The sequence below is a fragment of the Acromyrmex echinatior genome, chromosome 6 (assembly GCF_024713525.1).
Source record: "Acromyrmex echinatior isolate Ae372 chromosome 6, ASM2471352v2, whole genome shotgun sequence".
In the NCBI taxonomy this organism is placed as follows: Eukaryota; Metazoa; Arthropoda; class Insecta; order Hymenoptera; family Formicidae; genus Acromyrmex; species Acromyrmex echinatior.
The window spans coordinates 3,213,530-3,238,702 of NC_141857.1; the positions used below are offsets into that span (position 1 = coordinate 3,213,530).

General features: G+C 39.2%; 2 protein-coding genes across 3 annotated transcripts in view; one reads left to right on the plus strand and one right to left on the minus strand.

The window, feature by feature from the left end:
• Positions 1 to 25,173, plus strand: part of pygo (pygopus family PHD finger) — a 91,555-nt gene that overhangs the window by 45,124 nt on the left and 21,258 nt on the right. The gene's annotated exons all lie outside the window — the stretch shown is intronic.
• On the minus strand, positions 15,771 to 23,624 carry CSP2 (chemosensory protein 2). 2 transcript variants are annotated; one of them, XM_011054914.2, is made up of 3 exons: positions 23,393 to 23,624; positions 17,307 to 17,502; positions 15,771 to 16,562 (listed from the first exon to the last, which is right to left on the minus strand). In XM_011054914.2, the coding sequence occupies exons 1-3, from the start codon at positions 23,408 to 23,410 to the stop codon at positions 16,417 to 16,419; spliced, it is 360 nt and encodes a 119-aa protein (XP_011053216.1). In that variant the 5' UTR covers positions 23,411 to 23,624; the 3' UTR covers positions 15,771 to 16,416. The 2 variants fall into 2 exon arrangements, with proteins under 2 accessions (XP_011053216.1, XP_087263642.1); XM_087407516.1 differs by lacking the exon at positions 23,393 to 23,624 and adding an exon at positions 17,644 to 20,087.

Genomic DNA, 25,173 nt, shown 5'->3' on the forward strand with positions numbered 1-25,173 from the left:
TGTGTGTCGCTCGGCAATCGCCGGCCCGCCCGGCACACAATCTATGAAATTCAGTTGCGCGAAAGCGAAGCAGAACAGGAATTAACGCCTCGGCGTTGCCTCGCGTCGCTGTAGCGAAACGGTGCAAGCACCGTGAACGTCACAAACGAGCGTGTCGCCGTCGTCGCCGTCGTTGCCGTCGTCGCCGCTATCGTCGTCAACGTCGCCGACCCTGCCGTCGCATCGACCTGAGACCTGAAACCTACCGGACTCTCGTGGAATCACTTTGCAAGCGTAAGTTCAGAACGTCATGGCTCGGGCTGTCGCAAACGAGTACGTACGAAGATATTTGAGGTGGCATTCGCGTCACGACAGTTGTGCCACTGCCGGCGACGACGATGGGTACGACGACGAAAAGGTGACGGTTCTAGTTCGGATGCAATTCGTGATATCTCCGGATATCCAGCAGAAAGTTCCCTGTTGGCTGCTCCGTCAAAGCGACGCTGTCGCGCGCTATTCAATGCGGGGTAGCTACTCGCCTCTGCACGCGAGTTTCTTCTCAATCGTTGAAATGACGTCTGGTGATACCTATATTCTGGTATCGTGAAAAAGGGAGAGAGAGACACATAGAGACAGATTTTTCTACAGCGACCAGTAACTTTTTTCTACTTGTCGTTTGATTTTGCAAAGTGAAAAATGCTAAAGCTTCTTGATTAAAAAGCTTTGGAGTGTCACTATCTCTAATGTATATCAGCATCATATATTAATGTTGCGTTGAAAATGTGAATACTGAATTTTTTAATTAAACAATTACTTATTCGAGTTCTACCATTTAGATGCATAAGTGTCATAAAGTGCAATCCATTTTTAAGTTTTGATGGTAGATGTATAATTCTAAGAGAGAAATACAATGTAATAATTTCACGAAATATGTATAATAAATGCGAGAAAATAATTTCTACTATTCGTGAATATTCGATGAAAAATCTCTATGATTTATTTGTTTAAATAAAAACTTTTACGTGTAGTACTAATTGGGAAATATTTAAATATGTTGTAATATTCTTTTGGAAAACAAATGACAAGAAATATTCAATAAAATCTAATGCAATAGTAATGATTATGAAGTGGTAAAAATGATTTATGTCTATAGAATATCGATTGATCACAACAGAGAATGAATCTATTTATATATATCAATTTTATTATATATGTATGGAATGCAATATATAATCTATTAAATTACTTAATTTATTTAATTGAGCTAATTTTATAGCTCAAAGAACGATTTTGTTGAAGTATTTAAAAATTTAAGTTCATACAGATCTGAAAATAATTTTGTTGGATTATCAAAATAGTTACGTAGGAAATTCAAATATGATGAGCAATTACACTGCAAAAAAGTTTTGACATTCTATTAAGTAGCTTAAGTGTTCTACGTAATTATTTTGATAATCCGACAAAATTATTTTTACATCTACCTAAATTTTCAGATATTTCGGCAAACCTGTTCCGTGTAAAAATTCTAATGGCTATCTAAAATAGTCCTCTCCGCTCATTTGTGCTATCTAGCTTTCATTGGCCTATTATTCTTTATTATTCTTATTACAGAGGATATTGAAATGTAATGTTATTTAATTGAGTGTGAGAGAGAAAAAGCGGAAAAAAAAGATATTTTAATTTGCAACTGTATGTAGCTGTAACAATGAATGAGCATTCGATAATAATAGAAACAGATGAATAAAATATTGCTGCGATTCCGCAAACCGACACATTATAAGCGGAGGGTTAATTTTCCGTTCTACAGTTATATTGCATTTGCTGCCACCATTACCTCGATTGACCTAAATATAAGTCTATTATAAATCGTTATAGCGGCGGTGGAAATGCGGGACGCGAATGCGGCGCGGAAGCGCAAAGGCAACCGTGCGTGGCGAAACAAAATTACAGCGGCAACTAATATCTCTTCACGTCGGCCATGAAAGTCCATTTAAAGTTAAAACAAAGTTAAAACAAGCGGTGGTAGCGCTCGGTGGTAGGACTTGGCACGCCAGGCTCGGATCAGAAATTAGGGAAGGAAAATTGTCGAAGGGTAGCGGAGACGCGTGAATCGCAGCTATTTACGAAATTATTCAGAGTTCTCGCTTACAGATGAGAAGTATTAACATTCCGACCACGTAGACTATCCTCAACGGAGAGCTCTTTTCTTTGGCGAACATTTCGATCGAGAGGCACGCCCGAATGATCATATCGATCTACAAGATCTACGAGAGTACTTGTCGACGCAGTATCGGACTGATCAAGTCATTGGCAGATCTGCGATTTTTCAATAGGTCCAAAAATAAGGCTGCAGAAAGAGAAGAGAGAGAAATATAAAAAGCAAACAGTAAAAATGTTAAATCGTTTCTATTTTTGAGTTTATACTTTTTAATATATAGCATATTAAATCTTTTAATATTTCTATTATTAAACTTATTTTTTAATGTGTATGTATATATATATATATATATATATATATATATATATATAAAACATATTAAAGAGTATAAGATTTTATAACGCTTCTATTTTTAGTTTATACTTTTTAATGTATATTAGATGGAAAAGTTAAAGGTGTAAGAATGAAAAAAAATTATAGATAAGCTTAAAGGGTCAGTGATAGGAACGGAATATTCTGCTGTATTGAAATATATGCTTTTTCCATGTCATATTTATATACGGAAAATCTCTCGGTGCGAAGGTACATATAAGTCGGTGGCGCAATCGAAAACACGTGTTCGACATGGATGTAAATTTTGGTGCAGCACGGAAACGTTCCATCCGCGGCTGTGGCGTTAAGGGATTATAGTTTATAGGGAAAGGGACCGAGAGAGGGCCCGAAGGAAAATCACTCCGACATCGTGTCGATGTGCACGAGGGATTTGAAAGCCGTGAATTTCCATTTCGTCTCGTCGCTCGGATCGTCGTTACGCCTGAACGCTCCGCGATGCGACCGAACTAGATGGATGCGATACTGAACGAGAGACAGAGAGCCAAAAGCGGAGACAATTACACCGATTGGATGGCATAAAAATGCATGAAGTTACTGTCGAATTCCTTGAAATTTCGCAAAGCAATGACGCTACTAATACATCCTTTTCTCTTTTACTCCCCGAACACTGAATGCCGTCTTCTAAACTCTCGCACGTAGCGTCGTCGATACGCTCAGATCGATTTTTGCGGAAGGTACTTCTGTGAGGAATAGCGTAAAATAGCATCGTGCTGCGCATAGCGATACAACGATTCCAGCTTCCGTAGCAACATTATATGAGATACTGCAAGTAGTAACGAGTTGTATCGCTTTAACGTGTATATATATTTTCTAGTGGATGATAAAGAGAGAGATTTTTAATGGTAATGAATGTTCAATGAAAAATAATAAGAGTGTGTATAATAACTAAATATAAATTACTATTATTTTGTCTCAATTAATTACGAGAGAAATTATTTCAATGAGATATGTCGCGAGGCTTGTAATGCAAACTCATACAATATTATGTATCATCCGAGGACGCGATGAATTAAAAGGAATGACGCAAAATAATGCGTTTTTAGATTAATAATGGTCGGACCTCTGCTATTGGACGAGATACTATTCGGACATCACGTAACTCCGCGCAGTAAAAGCATCACTTCATCATACTTTGTCGAGCCTGGCGATTTGGATCAGTGCTGAAAATACTGAGATGTCGTGAAAGTTTTACACCTCCAATATTTTCTTTTTTTTTTTCGTAGGTTATAACGTCTTTATCGCGCAAACTCGTAGTTTGTAGAAACTCGCGTTCTTTTTCTTGCTCAACGGTTTTGACGGCTCAGCGTGTTTTACTTCCTACATCGAGCAGATATGTCAGAAACTGACTTATCAATGTGCCGTGCAATACGTCGCCGGTTCAATCGACCGTTACGAGTGTCTCAATAAGATCAAATGTTCTTATTGCGGTGACATGTATGTGAAAAGTACAAACACAAAACGTACGTCAATTACCTCATAAATTTGTACACTATGGGTATTGGGAAATTTCGAAAAGGAATTCACTTCGGACTCTGATTAAAGCATTTATAGTTTAAACTAATTAAAAGATATAATTACGATATATAATTCATATATAATTTATAGTTTAATACATATGTTTAATTTTAATATTTAAATTAATATATTTTACATTAATATAATTTAAAAATAAATTTTATTTTAATTTTAAATGTAGGTAATTTAATTTTAAATGTACATATTACAAAATAAAAACAGGATGCAATAACAACTTTGTGTGTAAATGGAAAAAGTGTTTTCGTTGCTTCAAAATTAATACAACTCAAAAAGTTATAAGATTTGAAAATTATTTTAATTTAACAAAAAATTATCGTCACAAATAATATAATATCGGTAAAAAATATATTCTTAGAAAAATGATCAAATGTCATTTTTACAATTCTTAAAAGAACACCTTTGAGTATTGTGCCGATTTTCGATATCTTATAAAATTATAACCTGAATAATTCATCAAAAGTGCGAATAATTCAACATAACTCGAAATATCATCAGTTTATGTTTATTTTAATCAGTTAAAATGGCTAAATTCAAAATAAAATAATTTCTTCTTCAAACTTTGATCACCAAACCTGTCTTAACTTTAAATATTCACTGTAAAAAACTCTCCTTTTTGTATACGTCACATCTCACTTTTGTAGGTATTACTCAATTACACAAGAAGGATTTCTCTGAAAACTTTAAGAACAACACAAGTACTATTTGGCGAACGGATTATGAAGTTAAGTTTATTTTTGATAATTGACAGACCTTTTACTAATTAATAATTAATAATCTAGACCTAACTCATTCATGATAATAACTCTAAAATCATATCTTTTGCGTTACGTCACTTTTAAAATAAGGAAATATTTTATATCTATATGTATATTTCTTTAAACATTGACTAATCTAATTCAAAATGAATTACAACATTTTATTCTATTCTCTTTTTAATTTAGGAATAAAATTGATAATCTTATATAAAACAAAAAATTACGATATATTAAATCCTGATTCTCAAAAAACAATACAAAAATTTACTCCACGTGCAAACGTATATCGCGAGCATACAGCGATATATACTATCAACATACAATCGTTCGCTGATTACAAGAAGAGAGTCTTATCTGAAAATGACAAATTCACATTACGAACGTGGGTTTAATGATGGTGGTTTTGGTATCTCCCGGTATATATGTACGAGAAGCGAATACACAACGGGATGTGCCGCGATGATTATTAGCCGTGAATACCGACGACGCGGAGAAACTGCACGTCGATTTGGGGCGGATAGACAGTGAGACCTCATCCTCCCAAGCAACGCGCGCCCGGATAATATGATCCTTTCAACGAGAGAGGAGAGAGAGCGAGCACGAGAAGGCAAGCACCAAGCCATCACCCCGCTCTTGGGCGTTCAATTCTGGTATCCGCTGCACATCGCCCTGCAGCTCGATCTCCGTATAACGTCGTTACCCGAGAACTCCCCGAAGACGAGAGACGAATGCCGCTAAGCGTGACGCGTCGGAGCTGATACGTGCCGGCGTGTGTCGCTCTTTCCGATAATTACATCTTCGTTATACCAGTCGGCACGAAGATGCTGGATCGACAAGACCGGCGAGGATGAAAGAGGGGGAGGAAAGGGGGGGGGAGGGGGAGCGGATTGCCACTTTAAGGGCGTGCTAATGTAATGTAACTTCGCGGCAGGTGGTGCACACGCACTTTATCCAACGCCACCGTATCGACATCGCTCGGGATACCCTTATCTCTGCTCTTTGCTAATTACGATGTTCGACGAGGGTAATGCGTTACGGTAATGTAACGTGATCAAGCGTATGTAATTCAATATAAGATTTCCCAATGCATTTCTCCGTACGTTATCCTAGAATGTTATCTAGCCAAGACATATCTCCTTGACGTATAGCACGACGTTCTCTCTCTCAGACTTATTTTAATCGACGATTTGATGCAAACTCACCGCCGACTTACGCGCCGAGTTTCCCCGTGCGGCTTTTTGTTGCTCGCGTCGCTGCTTAGAATTAAGCAGAACTTTGATAAAGTTGCAGCAACTTCGTTACAGCGTCGAGTGCATTTGGCATATTCGGGACGATATAACTCGCCTCTCTGAGGAAGACAATTTGATCAAGCGCTATTTACGGTTAAACGGCGGAGTAATTAATAATATAATGGAGCCTCCGAAACAGAATTCTGTTTCTAGATGATTAAGGTCAGAAATTTTAAGAAATATTCTCATATAAAAATTGATTTTTGTAATTATAAATATTATAATTTCTTTTTTTTTATTTTTTTTTTATATACATCTCTATTTTATACACTGAAAAAAAAATGTTGATTCAATTAAAGTCTATATTACGGGCTGTCATTAACATAAGTGATTAATTCATGTATATTGTTATTGACATAAAGGCATAAATTATTATTTCAATAATCAAGGCCTTTATGTCAATAAAAATATACACGAATTAATTATTTATGTTAGTGACAGTCCGTAATATAAACTTTATAATTGAATCAATAGCATTTGTTTCTCAGTGTAAAAATTATGAAAAGTTATAAGAAAAGTTACATGAAAATTGATAATACAGTTAATTTAGTACAGTTTGAATATTTTTAATTATTTTAGTAATTTTTAAAAATATTTTTCTTTCTGTTCGGATTATCGTCAATTATTTGTGAACTTTGGCAATTTATTGCGATTTTATACGTAATACACATCTTTATACAATGAACAATTATATTAAGTCGAATGCAGTAAATCGAGCATTACACGGATCAAGTGAATATCTACGATTATCTATGGGAGTATCTATGCCAAGGTACACGCTTCTGATCCCAGGCAAACATCAGGCTAGTTTAATATCGTACCTCCGGTGATGCGATTTCAAGTTCGGTGGGTTGATTTCAAGATTTCCAGGGAATTCCGTAAGTAATCTGTAGGATTCGCGCAGAGTACTCAGGCTTATACATACATCAATCCTTTCCACGGGTCCAGGTTTTGCGTGCGTGATGTGCGGTAATTGGCAGAACAGAACCACCACGTCGCGACGCAAGACAATCTCTCACGCATGCGATCATTAGAACAAGGGATGACATTGCGACGCATAATTGGGAGAGAGGTAGTAATGCATGCGGCGCGATGGAGAGAGCGTCGCGGCGCGCGCGTACGTCTTTCTTCAACCCGATCTCTTTCCGCATGCGAGGCCTCCGGTCCCCTTTCGACCCTATCCTTCTTCGGTCTCCACGACATTAATGCAAAGCGAGAACATGCGGCGGCGATGGCGATGGCGGCGACGGCACGACCCCGTCGTGGACCACCCCGAGGATGCTTCTTGCAAGAATAAGAGAACAGGATCGCTGGGGATGTCCCGGGATTCTGTCCTCTATCGATCTCCCGCGTATATAGACACTAACTTGTGCCCTCCGCAAGCCGTGCTATGTATCTGCCATATATACATATACCGCCTGTCTCTCTCTCTCTCTCTCTTTCTCAATCTCCTCCTCTGTCTCGCCTTCATCTCCCCTTCCTTTCTCCTTTCCTCTCTCGGTTTCTCCCTTTCTCACCCAATCCTGCGCAATCCTCTCTGTCTTCCTCTCGTCTGTCTGTTCGCGGCCATCTCCTCTCTCGCTCCCTCTCAGGTCCGGCGAGTTCCCAACACGCATACAGAAGCTCAAAGTTTGCACTCGTGTTTGTGTTGCGCCACCCCCGAACCGCCACCGCCAACGCCACTGCCACCCATCGCGCGCCTCCAGCCCCCTGTGTGTTGGTGGTACGTGTCTGCGGAGTAGGGTGAGATGGGGTGAGACCGCGCATAGCCGCGTTCACCGGCCTCACCGCTAAAGAATGTGTTAGATGCACATAAGCGACGCGTCGCGTGCACACTGAGGTCTGGGGGATGGTGTCAGGTCCTGTCCCTTTTGTGTTTACCGCATTATCGAGAGGCGCGACCCCCGCCTGTGTTTCCCGCAAGTCCATCAAATCCCAAATGTCCTCGCGAAATTTCAAACGTTAGCCTCTCGCATTTCCAACCTCATGGCTATACAGATAAAGGGATATGATAGAACGAAATATATGTGTACGAGGCTTATTATTACACGTATTTTGTAAACGAATATATGCAGCGTTAAAATAGAGAAACGCGTTCGTACGAACGAAGAATGAAAGTCTGAAATTTCTGAGCACCATCATCTGGTACTGACTTCCTCGCATACTCGATGTTAGAAAATATAATAAGGAAGAAAAGCACAGTGACGGGAAGTAAGTTATGAAGATAGAGATGAAGAAATCCCCTCCCCTAATATTTTCTCTCTGATATTACGAGGATCCATTTTCAGTGAACCAGTTGTCGGTAGTTTTTCCCTTTTCATTGTAACTTTTCTGTATCCTCCGCCTAAATAAGTACCGCGTCGTGTTATATTCTCGTGTCTACGGATTTTGTGAGCAACGGTCGACCAACGAGCACGACGCGAAACAAAATTGGGACCATGTCGTTTCTGGTGCACACGCATCCGTATGTACGTGTATATCCGAGTAAGTGGTAAATCCGACGATTTCCATATTACTCTCGCTATGTACCGACATCGATAAATATTCGACCGCGCTCGCATGCGACCTCGTCGGTTTTATTTTTATTCATTTTCTCCTTTTTCTTCGGAGTACACCAGGCGCTTGCAGGTCGCTTTTGTCCTCTTTCTTCGGACTTTTCGTTGCTATGCAGAACCAAGCATCGATGCAGTGTCGGTTCGTTTTGCATACAAAGCGCACAAAACCTAATTCATAATCCTGCAAATATTGTTCCTGCACAGAAGAAACAGAGATACGCTACTATTTGTTTGTTTATTTTTATGATAGCTTCGATATTAGAGATAAAATACTTTGTCTATTTATGTACCATAAATAATTTAATACATGCAAAATTTTTTTTATTAATTTAATAATTATTCATCTTTGTTTTGTATAATATAAAAACTAAAACAGAAATTGTTTTTCCTTGGTATACCTGAAAAAACATTTTAATAAAAATATCGTATTATTATTTCAATCCCTCTGGCGCTCGAGTCTGATAATTCGGTTACAGAAGATTACAGAAGTCGTCGCAACAATTATCTTGTCACTCACATTAATAATAATAAATGTTTTAAAAGCGTATATAATTAATTATCTTATTAATCTCTCAATGACAATAATTCTAGATACATTATTATTGTAATTATTTATTAACTTTCAGTATAATATTTTAATTATTATTTTATTTTTAATGGAATTACTATGTTATTTCGTACAAATAAATAATTTTTTTAAGAATGCTGTTTGGTAATAAAAAAATACTTTATTTATCACGATAGTTTTTTGTGTACGCTACTCTTGATTACGCAAGGATTATTAACTATAAATTACGTTACATAGAAATATCACATATTTGATCTTTCCACCCATCATTTACTTGTTCAAATTCGAAATTGAGATTTTGTGCATGTAAACTTGATTAACAGCTAAACGATCGTATTTGAATCATTTTGATCAAATCAACGGTACGGTTTTAGTTAATTATATCAACGAAATTGACAGATTTGAAAATTAAATAATATTAAATGATTTCTCTATCCGATTCTGTATTTCCCGCAAGCTGGTTAATTTCCGACGTAATTAAGTGGAGCGCAAAAATGAAATTGAATAAAATATTATGCCTGTTGGCAAGAGAGATACATACGTGGATCTGTCTTTGTTCCAGAGTGAGATGATCCAGTTTCAATTTACGGGAGGGATTATTACGATCATAATTATCAATTAATATCGATATTACTTGCGCTGTTACGGTCAATGTCGTGTACGAGATACGCAAGATTTATAGCTGTGTAGATGCTTTTTATCGACAACGATTCGTTGTACCTACAAAGCCACCTTTCTGTTTACTGCATTATTTAGAAGTATGACCCACTTCCGGAAGTCCATTAAATCCCGGCTAGTGCTGTCGGGAACTCGAAGTACGGATATCCTGCTCTGAGAAACTGGCTTAAACGATAGTCACGTAGAAAGTATCGTCGCGCGCCGAAGTTGCTCCACGGTACCATTGCTTAACATCAAGTATCGTCGAAGAAAGAAAGATTCGCAAAGAGAGACTTATCAATTGCTCTTAAAGCGGATCGAATATATCGCGTCTTTACAAACACCGTTCCGTTTTACGGATTGATTTTTATTCGTCGCGTATCTCCTGTCATGGTAGGGTGATAAAAATCTAAGTTATACGAAATGTAATATACCATGCGCAGGGATGTTAAGTACAATGCCAGGACGGTGTACAAAAGAGGGACGATGGTAATAAATATAGCGATAACAGTGATACCGACAAAGAAACGACTGATATAGTGGACGTAACTGCCGCATTTATTTTTATCGCTAAAATTTACGCTGCTTTTGACAAAGTGCACGTAAAACACTGTCGCGTAATAGGCTCATTGAAAAATTGAGCATTCTATTATCGTTATAATCGACTAGCATTCGTTTGGATAAGTGGAATCTCTATCGTGCGTCGTCCCGTCATTGAATTATGCATCACTTTTTGACGCAGCATCAAAAAGCGGAATAATTCCAACGTTTAATTGCTACTACCGCATGATTGTCACCGAATATCATATTTCACACGCACGCAGCTGCGCGCTTGCCACCGCAACTTCTCCACGCCCCCTCTTAATTAATGTGTGTTTGATTGATAGCGCGTTGTTCGAATTGGATCGCAAAAACGATCGCGCGTTCTAGCAAAGTCCCGTTTTTATCGTAATCCAAGGGACATTCGATGGCACGTTCCAGCTCATTATAAACGAGATATGCGTAATTGTCGAGTCTATGCGAAATAAAAACGCAATATAGAAAGCATTAATCATAGAGGCAAGCGGCCTCTCTTTCTTTTTATTCTCAGCGCGAATTATGTTTTTAGATTTCATTTATGTACGCGTTTCGCGCGCCGTTCCTTTTAACAATGCGGAATTTAAATTTTTATGCCTGTTTCTCTCACGCCACCATTAATCATACGTCCTTTTTACGGTGAACTCTTCACCTCTAATAAGAACGGATAAACTCGTGGGCACCATTAGCACCAGTCACCATCCACATGAAGGCGCGTGTGTTCTCAGGGGAGGGAGGGGGAGAGGGGGAAGGAGAAAAAAAGGATGAGGAAGATAGGCCAGAATAGAGATTTTCTCCGTCGACGTTAGCGATTTGTGCAAGCAACAGGCAACTTTCATTAAAGCCTTTTCGAGCCACGGCAATTTCTCTCGCTCGCCCTGTCTCTCCTACTCTCGTCGTCTCTTTTCGTCGCATCGTCGGCTCTCTCGCGCTCTCTCCAGCTGCCACGTGTCGGGCATGGGCCACGGTAATGTCTATGCCGTGAGGTCGGCGTGCAGTTTGGTGCATGCGAGAGAGGAATGCATCGTGTGCGTGCGTGTGTCGACGCAGGAAGCGAGAGGAGTGAGAGGAGCGAGAGAGAGAGAGAGAGAGAGAGAGACACGAGTCCGGGTCATTCACGAGTCTCGCGTACGCTCTCACATTCATGCATTGTGCCACGCCAAGAATTGCCGGTGGCATATTGGATGCGGGAGGAGAGGGGGAGGGGGAGGCGCGAGCGCGACGGAGATTCCTCTCATGTGTTTAAGCGCCGTTAACGTCGCGTACCGTAATCCTGTTTCACGTTTTCGCGTCGCATCGCGTCGGTCGCCCCTCGTGCTTTCAAACGTAATTAAAGCGCCTCTCTTTCTCTTGCTAAATGTCCCGTGAGCCTCCGAGAGAATCAACAGTCAATCTTGTGCCTCTTTAGGAAGTGGCTCTTGAGAACGTCGAATTAGTACTACTTGGCAGTGAAACAAAAGGTTTACCGAAAGTAGAAATTTGTTTCACCAGCGACAGTTACGAGGGTCGATAATTAGTAAGCGTTTGGAGCTTGATCTGATGTATAAATAAAAAAAAAAAACTTCATTTTTTACGATATTTCTTTCACAATTTTTCACCGGGGCGTTGCTTGGCTGGAAATTTAATTTAAGGCTTTGTTTGAATGTTAAGATTCTTAACGTCGAGAGGAAAAAAACGCGTGAAACGAAATAAAGTAAACGTTTCACGGATAATTCTCTTAAGCAGATAGCAGTTTTTATCTCGGTAAGGAGAGGAACCGCATTAAAATATTAATCGCGCACTTGAACACAGCACGAAGCGAGAATCTCGGCTATATCCGTGCACGCGGCGACTGCTGCAAAAATGCGAAGTTCGAGCGGGGCGAACCAAAGAAATCACTCTCGCCCGGCTCTTCGTACCGTTCAACGAAGTCTCCTTCTCGTTGAAAACTTTCCTACGGAAGTTTTTTTCCTTACTCTCTTCAAGTTCTCCTTCGGTCTCTCAGCACTTCGTACGTAGGGCGGCGTGCACCCTCTCTGTGTATATCTATATAGATCTATATATAAAGAAAGAGGTGGAATGAGGGACCTTTTTATCTGTTTTCCATCGGGCAAAACGAGTTGCCTTTTGTACGGCGGTCGATAAAGAGTGGAAATGATGATCCCTCAGGATGAGCCCAAACGTCGAGGGAACTTTCAGACGACGTTGAAGGCTGGTCGTTTTAACGACATCGTGGATTTGCGGCAGCGGCGGTGACGACGGCGACGGCGGTAGCGGTTACAGCAGTATACGAGGGCGGTGAAGGTATGGCCGTTTTACCACGCTCGTATAACGAATTATAAGGTGGAGGTCCTACCATCGAACGACCACGGGAATCTGCCCGACACTGGAATAATCTTACGGCTATATAACGCTACTTTCCCGAGGCCGTGATATCGTCGTTTTGGAAAATCGCTTGTGCGACATTGCTCATCGTCAGGTTACATATTGCCCTTAGTTCGCCATGTGTGTCGAGAGGAAACGAGGCAAGATATGACAGAGTTACTGCGATATTTGCGCGCATGAGTAGGTATACAAATTACATCGTAAACATAACTGCGCTAATTAATTAATTAATAATTAGGAGAGATACGAGTAAGAATTTTTTCTAATATATATAATGTCATTATATATATTTTGTTCTTTAATCAAATGAAACTCAAGTACTCGAAATAATCAACTTCCGTCGAATCTGAGTCGAACAATTTTCACTACTGTGTATCCACTCGGTTTAATTTTAATTAGTAGAACGTGAGTATTGTTGCAAGTTGTTTAGAGCAATTAAAAGTAATTAAAGTACACCTGTCTTTTTTTTTTACAACGGTTCGCTGCATTCGGGCGTAACAAGCGATTTTTCTGACCCGCCTTTCCTCGGTTCTCGGTGGAGTTGGAAATTTTTAAACTTCCAGATGTAAATACTGCTCGATCGCGCGAATGAGCAATGAAATTGTAGACGATTGTGTAAATAACATAAGGTACATGTGTACAATATCATCCAGCGAGACACATACACGAGGTGTGCAAACATACTGTTTCCACGTTTCTTCGACGGAATTCAATATTTGTCCCTCCCGAATGAAAGTGTATTATCGCGTATCAATCAAGAAGAACAAATGTTTGCCGAGGGGTGGAGGTACCTTCGACTTCAACTCGTCGTCGGCGAGACGACACTCTCGAATGACTCGAATACGACCACCCCATGTAGGAAATCGCCTATCGATCGAAGGATTAATTATCCAGCGATTAAATGTCTGTCGGATGGGACTTTGATCCGTAACTGTGATCGTATCGATGCGATAATCACACAATCGCTCTAAGGTCGATTTAATCGGTGTGCTCAGTTCATATTGCAGTCAGCGAGACGAGCTGTTTAAATTGTATCGCGTCTTACTGATGCAAAATGCACAAGCATTACGTGATTCGAATCTTGTCGCGTCGCATTTTGTACAGGATGTTACTGAAATACTCAGACGAGCTTTGCTGATATTCAACTTGATCAAATTGACGCTGATTTTTCCTTAATGGAAATTTGATTTTGAACTAAGTTTCTCCTTTTAACTTTAAATATTAAATACTCTAGCAACTTGGTCGCCAAGGTATTTAATATTTAACTTGAATCGGAATTCTTCTAAAATAAATCCGAAATTGGATATAGGATTTCGATAGTTGCATGTCCACATCTCTAAAATCTAATCTACGGATGAATTTTTCATTTTAAATCTAATCGCTTCAAACATATTGATATTTTTGATAAGGAAAAATAAGCTACAAATTGTTTGTAGATTACATTTACAAAGTTTATCCAAGCATTTTGGAAGCACCCTGTATACGAACGAATACATGCGGGAATTGTCAGCGTCTTTCTTCGCTTATTTCTACGTAGACTTCAATTTTGAATTTTGCGAGGATAGACGGAGTGGCAAATCGGATTTCCTGAATTGTCGAGATCTCCGCTTCTCTCGGGAAAGCATCATCGAAAACCAGTTTGAACGGCTGGGTACACGTGGTCGATAAATAGTCAGACGAAGACGTGCGAGTGTCGTTGAAGGATTCGCAACTTGTGAGGTGACGCAATAGATTTGTCTGCCACGGTTTGCAGCCGTTTTCAGGACAACGCACAGTTTTGCATATCACGCTCACGTCCTTCGCCGTGATTTTTGCAGGTCCGAGAGACGTTTTTCAATTATATAAAAAACTGAATAGTCATCTCGTCGAGAAATCGCTGAAAATATTGGCAGCCAGTCGGATATTTACGTGTCGTAAAGTAACATTTTCAGATGTCTGATGATAGTCTGTCCGTATATATCTACTGTACGAACGATTGTGATGAGTTTCATATCGCGAATATAACGTTTAACAGGCCTCGAGTTTTCAAGTGTTTTTTTCTTCGTGTAACGTCTAATATCAATTTCCTTGTTGCGGAATGGCTCGTTTAAAACAGGTCAGTTTCGGTCTTAGCTCGCTGAATGATGCCACTTAAACGATAACTAGTTGCTTGACAAATTGGCATGACTCGTTCCATTCTGGGATTATTGCGAACTGTGAGTAAAGGACGTATTCCAACTTACAGCATACTGACGTCACTGACAGCTGAGAAGTTTCCTCAAATAGTTCTACCGCAGTGCAGCAAATATTGAAACGCGTCTTTTCAAACTTTAAGGCGACGATGTTATTGCTGCGCTATTCGCACACTTTTATCGATGTTTATAAAGTTTAATTACTAGCCTATTTCACAGCACGCAATGGCATACGAAGCAAACTTAAATTAGCATGCATACGAGGGCTTTGACATCGAGACACAGTAGAATTAATATTCACAGCAGGGGTAGCGAAATCCGAATCAGGGTGCAATCATGGTAGCTGTATATATAGCGGAGATATAGTGTTAATTATGTGCCAAATAAATTAGCAACTTGTTGATCGTCATTAATACTCGATAAACCTGGTCAAACATCCAGACCGTCCTTTCGAGAGCTCGGAATACTTATAAGCCCTAATAACAACGCGTGTAACGCGACCCGTTTCCGTTTCCTGGATCACGCGTAGGTTTAAACACCGATATCCCTAATCGATGTTATACATCGCGAATGCGAATCACGCTTTAGTGTAACGAACGCGGGTAAACGTGCGTCGTTGTCGCAGCACATTGGTACTTCGTGTGATCCAGAACAGAAGGTAGAGCTTGAATACCGCGAAATAAAGAGGCAAGAATGAGACGCGGTGTACGCGTATTGTTTTAATGAAACGGAAGAAGGCGACACTTCGACGCAGATAAAGATACGTGAGTTAAATTAAAAACGATGAAACGATAAAATTTATTAAAATAAAATATGTCAAATGTGCGAATAGAATTTATACATGTACAACATCTTACATAAATAATAGATAATACAGATAAAATCTTCACATATCAAAATTACCTTTCTACGTGCTTCTGATGATATTTTAACCCTCCGTTTATAATCTGGATCTTTTTTTAGCACAAGCGAAATTTCTCTCTCAAATTATTCCAAAATATAAAGGAGAGCGGAGTCTGGTCTCTTAAAATAGAGAGTTGCTTGGTAACGTAATAGAAAAAAGTAACCCTCACTTTTTCGTACTTTTTGAAAACTTAAAATAGCAAAAAAACTTGATTATTTATTCGCAGTTATTTCCTCTCATTTATCCTTAATTATAAATTTATTGTTTGAATTTTGGGAGTTCGATTTGTTAGTCAGATTTTATCGGTTTTTATAAAAAAAACTCAGATTATATTAAATATATCTCTTTCGATCGCGCGAGCTATATTTTTCTTGTGCGATAACAATATTCGATAACAATATTAAATAAATGAATGTGATCGACGGTGTTCCCATAGATGATTCATTGTATCCTTTCTCACTATATTTAGTACATCCAGCCTCGTGGCTGGCGCGCTTATATCGTATCTCGTTTACAGAACTCCGGCGTATTGTTGCACTATCCTGTTCCACTCCTTCGGGAAGGATCGCTGAATGTGAGAAAGGACCTTCTTGATCTGACGTGTCTCTTCGGGACTGCACTGCGGGCAGGAGCCTCTCAGAACCAGCGGCACTAAACCTGGATAAAATAACGACGTAGGATTTCAACAGAATTTTCGGGTCGGTTTTATGTACGTAAAGCGTATGTGTGCAAGTTTCTCTTGAGATTCATGTGTGTGTGCACAATATTATCGCAGAATATAATGATATTTGATGTTTAACATTTCCGCGAGTGTATACAGTTTGTCCTGGAATCTCTGATGTTAATTTTAACCTTTTATGAGGTGAGCGTGGAACGAAAAATAAGGACGGAAGAATAAAAGGGGTCCGAAAAGCGAATAAACGTTTATGGTGCAAGTTTGGATAGTTGAAGGTAATGCTCAATATTTAACGCTTTCGATAAAGGATTGAGACTGATACGATCTCACTGAGAGCTCAGGTTCTGCTTCCACAGACACACGAAAACGTTCGACCTCTATGTTTACCTTACGACGACGGAAACGTGACAATTAGCGTGATGTTCTTGTTCGCGTATCTCTCACAGAAGGAAATTGAACTCACCGAAATTACATGGAAATTACACCCGTCGTAAACTTTGTCTTGTAACTATTCCGATACGATAAATATTCCTAATTTTCTCTGAAAATACCGAGCATCTTCTATTCCCGTCTTCTCAAAGTACACTGTAAAAGTCGATCGCGTTTTTTTTTTACTCGTGCCTCAGGATCGATGATATCAAAGAAGAATTGGAATTTTATTCCAAGTCCAGTTTGGGATAATCGCGAGATGCGATCTCTCCGCGATAACGAAGTCTGACTCGTACTTTTTAAACGTCGTCCGACGGGATCGCACGGCGCCTCTCCCAGGGCGCACTTAAGCTGTCTGTTCAAGTAACGTTTGTCGCTCAGGGCCACGTTCAGTTGTTCATCAGAAACTCGCGATCTGCCAGATTGCTGCCCCTCGCTATCCGATTCGGTAGCCATCGCTGTAGCGAGCAGAGTGCAGGCCAAGATGAGGATCTGCAACATAATTATATGTATATGCAAATACGTGAATCACAATAGTGTACCAATTATTATTATAACTACTGAATCTTATAACGTTGCTGAAATGCGAGTTAAAACGTTTCAAAATGTTTCTTGTTTATCGGATTGGTATACCGTAGTTAAACGAATCCAGATTTTCTACAGCGTTTCACAACAGTCCCACGATTCCATTGCCTCTCGGATTTTCGCCGTAACGCCGTGGAGCGTAAAAAAGGGATTGCTGTTTCACGCGTATTGCGGGCGAAGCGCGCGACGTTAAATTTATTAGCTCCGACGATATCCCAACGACAGTGCTTAACGTGATTACACCATCTGCAAGTATTATGGTAAACGGGTTCCCCTGGCTTTAGGTGGGACACGGGAGACACAGAACGGAGCGTGCGCGCAGAATATACCTGCAATGCCCCTGTATGGGGTGAAATTAGCTGCGCGGCCGTCCGACAATAAGGGCGGAAGCACGTCTGTCATGCGGTAACGAAAGCGGATAAGGTAGGGCTGGCCTGCAGGCGAGGCGGTGCGCACGCCAAAGCTAACACGGCTAAACAAGCAGCAACCCACCGTCGTGCCGCTGCTATACGACGGTGGGTATGCGAGTAGTTCCAATCTCTGTTTGCTCGTTCTTCTCTCTCCTCCCTAGTCGCGTCGTGTCGCTCATTGTCGTCGTCGTCGTCGTCGTCGAGACTTAACCAAGGTTGCCGCTTTTAAATTACCTCCTTGTCGCCCGCGATGATTCTCTCCTTTTTTTCATAAACTCACGGCTATTCTAATTCGAGAAGTGAATTTTCTCCCCGCTCAGTACCGCATTTGTACCGCAACACGTTCACCGTGGTCTTTCTTATTAAGGATGCTTCTTGAAAGATTCAGCGGACGCTAACGAGCGTTCGCTAATTTCATATTTATGTTATTGCGCGGTACGATACTATTATTTCATTCGGATTAAAGAGGATTTTTTTGAGCTCGCGCGCGGCCGCGCAAATACCTGAAAACTACTTAAATACTTCACATGAACCGCGTATTTATAGGATTGAAACTATTTACTGGATATGAAGTCGATGTTGAATATTGGATACCACTTATGACATTTTCAAAACATCAAATATGTACACTACATGATGGGCATTTGAAAAAGTGAATGCCTGTTTCGAACTGGATATACGTATATATAGGTATGTTTAAAAGTACCGACAACCGCTGCTCGATGATGGTCCTGCCGCTGGTGATAGTTTTTATACCTCAAAATGGGATATGGGTCAATTGGCTCTTTTGGATTTGTGTGGCAATCGAAAAAGTGTACGTACGTCCGCGTGTGTGTATGTATATATATATATGTGTGTGTGTGTGTGTGTGTGTGTGTCACATTGCTTCGTAGTCGTTAATAGAACGAGTTTATGGAGACGCGTTTGATTATCCGACACGATAGTTCGGGCGTAGGAACGTATTTCTAGATTATTACGAGCCCGTAATATACCTGAACCCGTAGGCAATCGAATTCCTTCGCGCGCTGTTTATTGGATTCCTTTGACATCCTTTGTGCTACGTATTCGCGCTGATCGAGGTCCTCTTTTGCATATCTCCTCGTAAGTAAACCCGTTTGGAAGCCCGAGCTATTCGCGCCGCGATCGGAAACGTATGATTCGCCGACTAGACTTTTGTTTCATCTTTTGTTTTTATTCTCTTTTGCTGTACGTGCAGCGTTATAATTTGAATTTTTAATCGCCCGCCGCGCCCTTTCACTGCTTTCTCCGGCCTGGATTTCGAATAACCTCGGGCTTTACGGTCGTCCGATTTTCTTTCTTGCCTGTGCGACTTTTTGCGTACGCGTGTAGCTCGGTTTACGATCAATTTTTTATGCCTTTTTTTCATTGTAACGCTAAGTATTCTGGATAATATATGCGAGATTGAATACCAAATTCCTCCCTGTCGATTGCAATAGCCTTCTCGGTGACGAATTGGCCAATTCAATAGGAAGACGGAAAGAACGATTTTTCTGAAATATCTACCAAAATTTAGTTAGATATAAAAAATTCTAAAAATAATTTTGTTATACAGTTAAATAATTACATAGAAAACTTGAGCATAATTAACAATGCTCTAAAAAAAATTGTGATATTCTAGCAATCAGTTTGAGAGCTCTATATAATTATTTTGACAATTCAATAAAATGATTTTCAGATTCATATTTAAATTTGAATTAAATCTTTAGATAATTCAGCAAAACCGTTCTTCTCGTGATTGCATCGCAAGTTCTTCTGAAATTCGTCAATTCTTCAATTAAAAATTTGAATAGAATAATTGATCTTTCTCTCTCTCTCTCTCTCTCTCTCTCTAAAATTAACTGTAAAAACTTCACATTTATTAACAATGTTGCATGTCTAGCAATACCAAGTCTCACGACCCAAATGTGGCTTAATCATAGCATAATTAGGTTTTACATTTCAGGTCACATTTAGCACACTCGCCTCCGTCCACCTGATTTCCCGACGGAATCTCGAATTTCGACTTTTGTGGCAGAATCCTAATAATCGCGACGGCTCCGTAAATCACAGCCCGCGCCACGTACATATATATGTATATATATATATATATATAACGTAGGAGTGATTTGTGGATTTGAGGCGGGGGTGCGCTCGCGCAAAACCGCTTACTTCCGCAAACCGGTGTGGATTATAAGAATTATTGCCCGTTCTGAATGGCAAATTGGCGTCGATATATAGATTTTATCGCCGGCACGTCGCGTTAATATCGGTCCTCCTCGCACGTTATAATGCGTCGGAATGTTTAGTCCAATGAGTGCCGTGCACTACATTCTCTCTCTCTCTCTCTCTCTTTCTCTCTTCATCCGTTGTACATACGGCGATTCGCATACGGGCCGTTAATTACAGTCGTATTGAATGTAACGGCTGATAATGCGCCGTAAGCATACGACGCGACGCGTCGCGAAACCGCACTGTTGGTACAGTATTAATTACGTTTATTGCCCGTGCCCGTATATTGCAATAATTACGAGCAGTTATCGACACGGCACTTTCACCTCGCTTCGATTACGATGATTTACTCGCGTCGCATCGCGTCGTCACGTCTACGCGCGTTGCAAACGGCAATTCGCAGTTATAAATTAATAATCCACATTCACCGCGAATGGAGAGTACTCTCATCGGTGAATGGTAACTAGAGATATATCAGCGGAAGCAGTCCTGCAAGCTGCAAGTTATACGACCGATATCAGCGTCGCCGTTCGATAAATAATAATTTAGCGACGTTCCTTCCCCTCGGCCACGTCGGTGCGGCATTATTTGCGGCCGCGTTAATTTACGGTTATCAAACTAATTTACAGTTGCTTGGCGGTAATCGAGATAAACTAGCGAGATTGTCGCCGGGAGTACGTGTCTTCTCGTTTTCATATTGGTAAATAATATTACTAATAAATAACACAGCTTGCGCACTTTCGAGCACAATATTCATGTGGAGCAATGGAGAACAAAATTAATAGTAGATTGTAGATTAATCTCACTGTCGAGCGAAACCGTATTCGAACGAAATTTTAGTGTATATTTATACTATAATTAAGATAATTTCTCATCTTATAAAATTGTTGATTTTAAGAAGACGATTAATGGACACGCACATTTATCTCGTTCATCAATTTACTTGTGATGCAAAATGTATCTTTTTCAAACTCTTATTCGCAAATTAGAATAAATTATGAAAAAATAACGTTAAACGTTGTGCAAATTTTATATTAATTTATTTTCTACTCGTCGTTTGATATCACATATTTTACAATTTTATATGAAATGTAGAAATTAAAACTAATATAATCATTGCTATTTCGTTTTTCATATTTTATTAAACTTGAAAATAATATTATTGCATCTAAATTTTATTTATTCGTCGTTTAAGTGCGCCTTTAAAGTGGTTGCATTGAAGATTACAAAATCGTTGAACAATCTTCTTTGCGATTGTCATTCAGGTCGGGCAACGTTTCGACACCTTTTGCATAAGTATACGATTGCGATATGTATGAATTATAATGTTATCGCATTGCCGATAAGCTGTTGCCAATCGCGTCGCACATACAGTTATCGTGCTACGTGCAAAAATTCGATAATTTGATTTTATTACAACAGGAATCGCTATTTCTTTTTCGTAAGATTCGATCCTAGCCACTTCTTGCGAGCGTGTACGACATGTCGATTACTTAATCTTTATATGATTCGACAGACATAGTAATAACATTCTCAAGTTAATTAAATTTTTCCTATATAAAGTCTATCATATAATTATAAAATGTGTTTTACGATTTTTTATATATGTATATAACAAAATATGCCAACTATTTAGCTTTTAGTCGCATCTTTTTCAATCCTTAACGTATCAAAATTTAACGTATAAAACAAGATGTAATTAACGATTTTTATATAATTATTAGTACAAAATTTTAGATCGAGGGACGCGCAAAAATATTGACCTAATTTCGATAAAAGTTAATATCCTGTCGTATTTAAGCAAATTGGTAAAAATATATAATGTGTCTATTTCATTAATTATAGAAAGATCTTGATGTGGTATTTCACTTTTTGTTTTTGTCATTTCTGCATTTCCGCGCATTATCGGCGCGGTGTATGTACATAATACGAACAACCACTACGCTTTGTGAACCAAAGCAATTTTACAGTGCGTTACAGTATTTTCCCGCACAAGATGCAATTACTTTGCATCGTACGATCGTTTAGCTGTACAAAAGCACATAACAATGGAACATTATTGGTTTAATCTAATAGCGCATTAATCCGAGCCTTTGCATACATGTCTAGCAAACATTATTTCATTCCAAACTCGGCAATGTAGCGTATAAAATCTTTATCGACTTTCAATATTTGCTTTATCTAAATAGGATATCTATACATGAACAGTAAGAATGATCAAAAATTGTTCCACTCTTTCGGTAAAAACAAGAATCGCGGAAATACACGTATTTTCATGAAATAAATTAAACAAATTATTATTATTATTATTATTCTTAATATCGCGCAACGTATGTTACCTCATTATTTACTTAACATTTACTTCTCGCCATTGCCGTATTATTTTTCATAAAATATTTACAAATTTTGATTATGATACGCGTTTTTCGTAATTTATAAAGACTCTCTTTTTTTCATATAAATATGTCAAGATTGATAATCCCGGCCTTAATTTTTTTAAATATATAGATATTCTTCGTGGAAGCCGCGACGCAGTTTCCGCGACGTTCCAAGCAAATATACAATTATGCAAAGCGGTGCATTTTTTGACGCGAATTTATTCGTCTCCGAGTAGCCATTCGTTGCGGTGTAAAACGCATTACAATAAAAATAAATCGTGCAGAAGCGGCGGTAGACCCTCCTCTATCCTCAAATACTCCTGTCGTAAATGTACGACACCGAGCGAGAGTCCACGAGGAGGATCCTAAGTAGCTCGTACCGTATCCCGAACGTCCGATGAATAAGCTTCTCGAGACGATATCGCGCGGGGGTTTCTCGGATGGCGAGAATTTTCCTTGCATACCGAAACAACCGTTTCGCCCAGCTTCGCGTGCGCGAGTTTCTCTCTCTCTGGAGGGTGTTCTCCCCCGAAACTTTAAATCACTGGCCGCGTATATATATATATACATACATACATACATATATATATATATATATATAAATACACACACACACACACACACACACACACACACACACACACACACACACACACACACACACACACACACACACACACACACACACACACACACACACACATGTATATGTATACGTATAGGGTGTGCGTACCGCGCGCGAGAAAGTGCATCAACCTGTTGCACACGTTCGTCACTCACCTTGATTGCCGGAGCCATGCCGAAAGCCGGAGGTCTCTCGTCGGTGTTCAAGATCGCGTCGTTTGATCTTAGGCGGGACGAAAGAGTGAGACGGTATCGATCGCGGCGATGGTACAGATGATGTGTGTACGTGCGTGCAGTGGCGGCGACCTGCCGAGGAAATCTCTCTTCTTGTGCTCTTTCTTGCGGTCGACTCGGCCACAATCCTCTCACCGCGAAATCACGCGACGCACTGGACCCAAGAGAAGCGTACCACGTATTCGGGCCTTTCCTCCCCTTCCTCCCGATAAACACTAAAGTGCTCGTAGCGTACGTACACGTGATATATACCGGAGAATTCCGGAGTATTCCGGAGAAGTGCCTACTCTCCTGGTACCCAATACCGTTGGAAGGGGAAAAGGTGCGTGACGTACATGAGCGAGAGGCCACGTTTTTTTCCCTCTTTCATGAATACACGCATGACGGATATACGACCGGATGCTGCTATTTTATGCGACTTTCGTCGGACCATTGCTTTTTTTTTCCGCGGAAGAAAGGGGAACTGAGCTATTAAATATTTTCGCGAGCTCTCTCGGATAATGTATATGAAAAAGGAACAAAAGAAAGAATCACAGAGATATGAAATTTCTTGAGATTTTATTATTCTGAAATTTAAACTCACTGAAAGTTATTAAAAAATTGAACGAAATTATAATAAATAGTAAATAAATGGATAAATTAGAAAGTTGCTGGTGTCAATCTAAAGATCAAGGTTCAACTTTCAAAGTTCGCTTTGAGAGCCTCCTCTCGCTTTGATACGATGGATATTCGCTGAAAAATTTATATTTCTGGCATAATCGGTACACGAATGTCATTTTACCAAGCATATCGCAAGCTTTCAAGTTTTCCCTGGTGATCGTGTCGACATACGCGAGGCGGAACGGATTTGCCTCGCGAGTTGCATTTCTTGGAAAAGTCGAGGTGGATATAGTTAGGCAAGCCGCCTGGTCGATTTCACCCATTGAAGAAATCGGCTATTTTCATTTTGTCTTCTCGGCGGAAATGTTTCATATATTACGTAATTACGTTATATGTGGAGAGAGATATGAATTCGCTATCACGAATTTATCGAACTCTTCCTCAAAGCGCTTTAAAACTGCATAGATTAAATATTCTTATGGATAAAACTGACAGCGATTAATGCGATCCTTTAGCTTACTTTTACCTTAGCTTTAAAATATAGAACCCGTTTAAAAATGCTGTAGCTTTATTTTATTTATTTATTATCTTAATATTGTAATTCATATTATCTGAAGCATCTTAATTTGTTATCTTGATATTTCCTTTACAAACATAGCGACTGGTATATGTATATAAATAATAAATTATAAATAAAAATTGACTGATAAGAGTATAATTAGGTTTATTATTATCGATATAAAAATGTATATACAATATAAAAAATATATATGTGTATTTATAAAATCATCAAATAAGACAAAGGATTTTATTTCCGGTTGAAGCGAATCTTGGTGCTTTTAATATTCATATGCAATAAATTTTTGCAAATATATAAAGTTAGCTCTCAGTGCATATCCAACAGTATATCATAATAAAAATGTCACCGCGTGTGATTTTCGATACATGAATTTTCTGATTTATTGTTTCATATTTTTGATTTTTATATTTTAGTCTGTGTATTTTTAGTTAGATTATCTATTTTTTCCACTTTCAAAAAGATACTTTCTCTTTCCTTCTCTCTTTCTCTCTACTCCTCTTTTTCTCTCTATGGACCTACTTGT

Coding starts and splice junctions, on each gene's coding strand:
- CSP2 (XM_011054914.2), bottom strand. Junction 16,563..17,306: donor CGTCGGACGACGTTTAAAAA/GTACGAGTCAGA, acceptor TATTTTATCCAG/GTTTAGTGCCGCTGGTTCTG.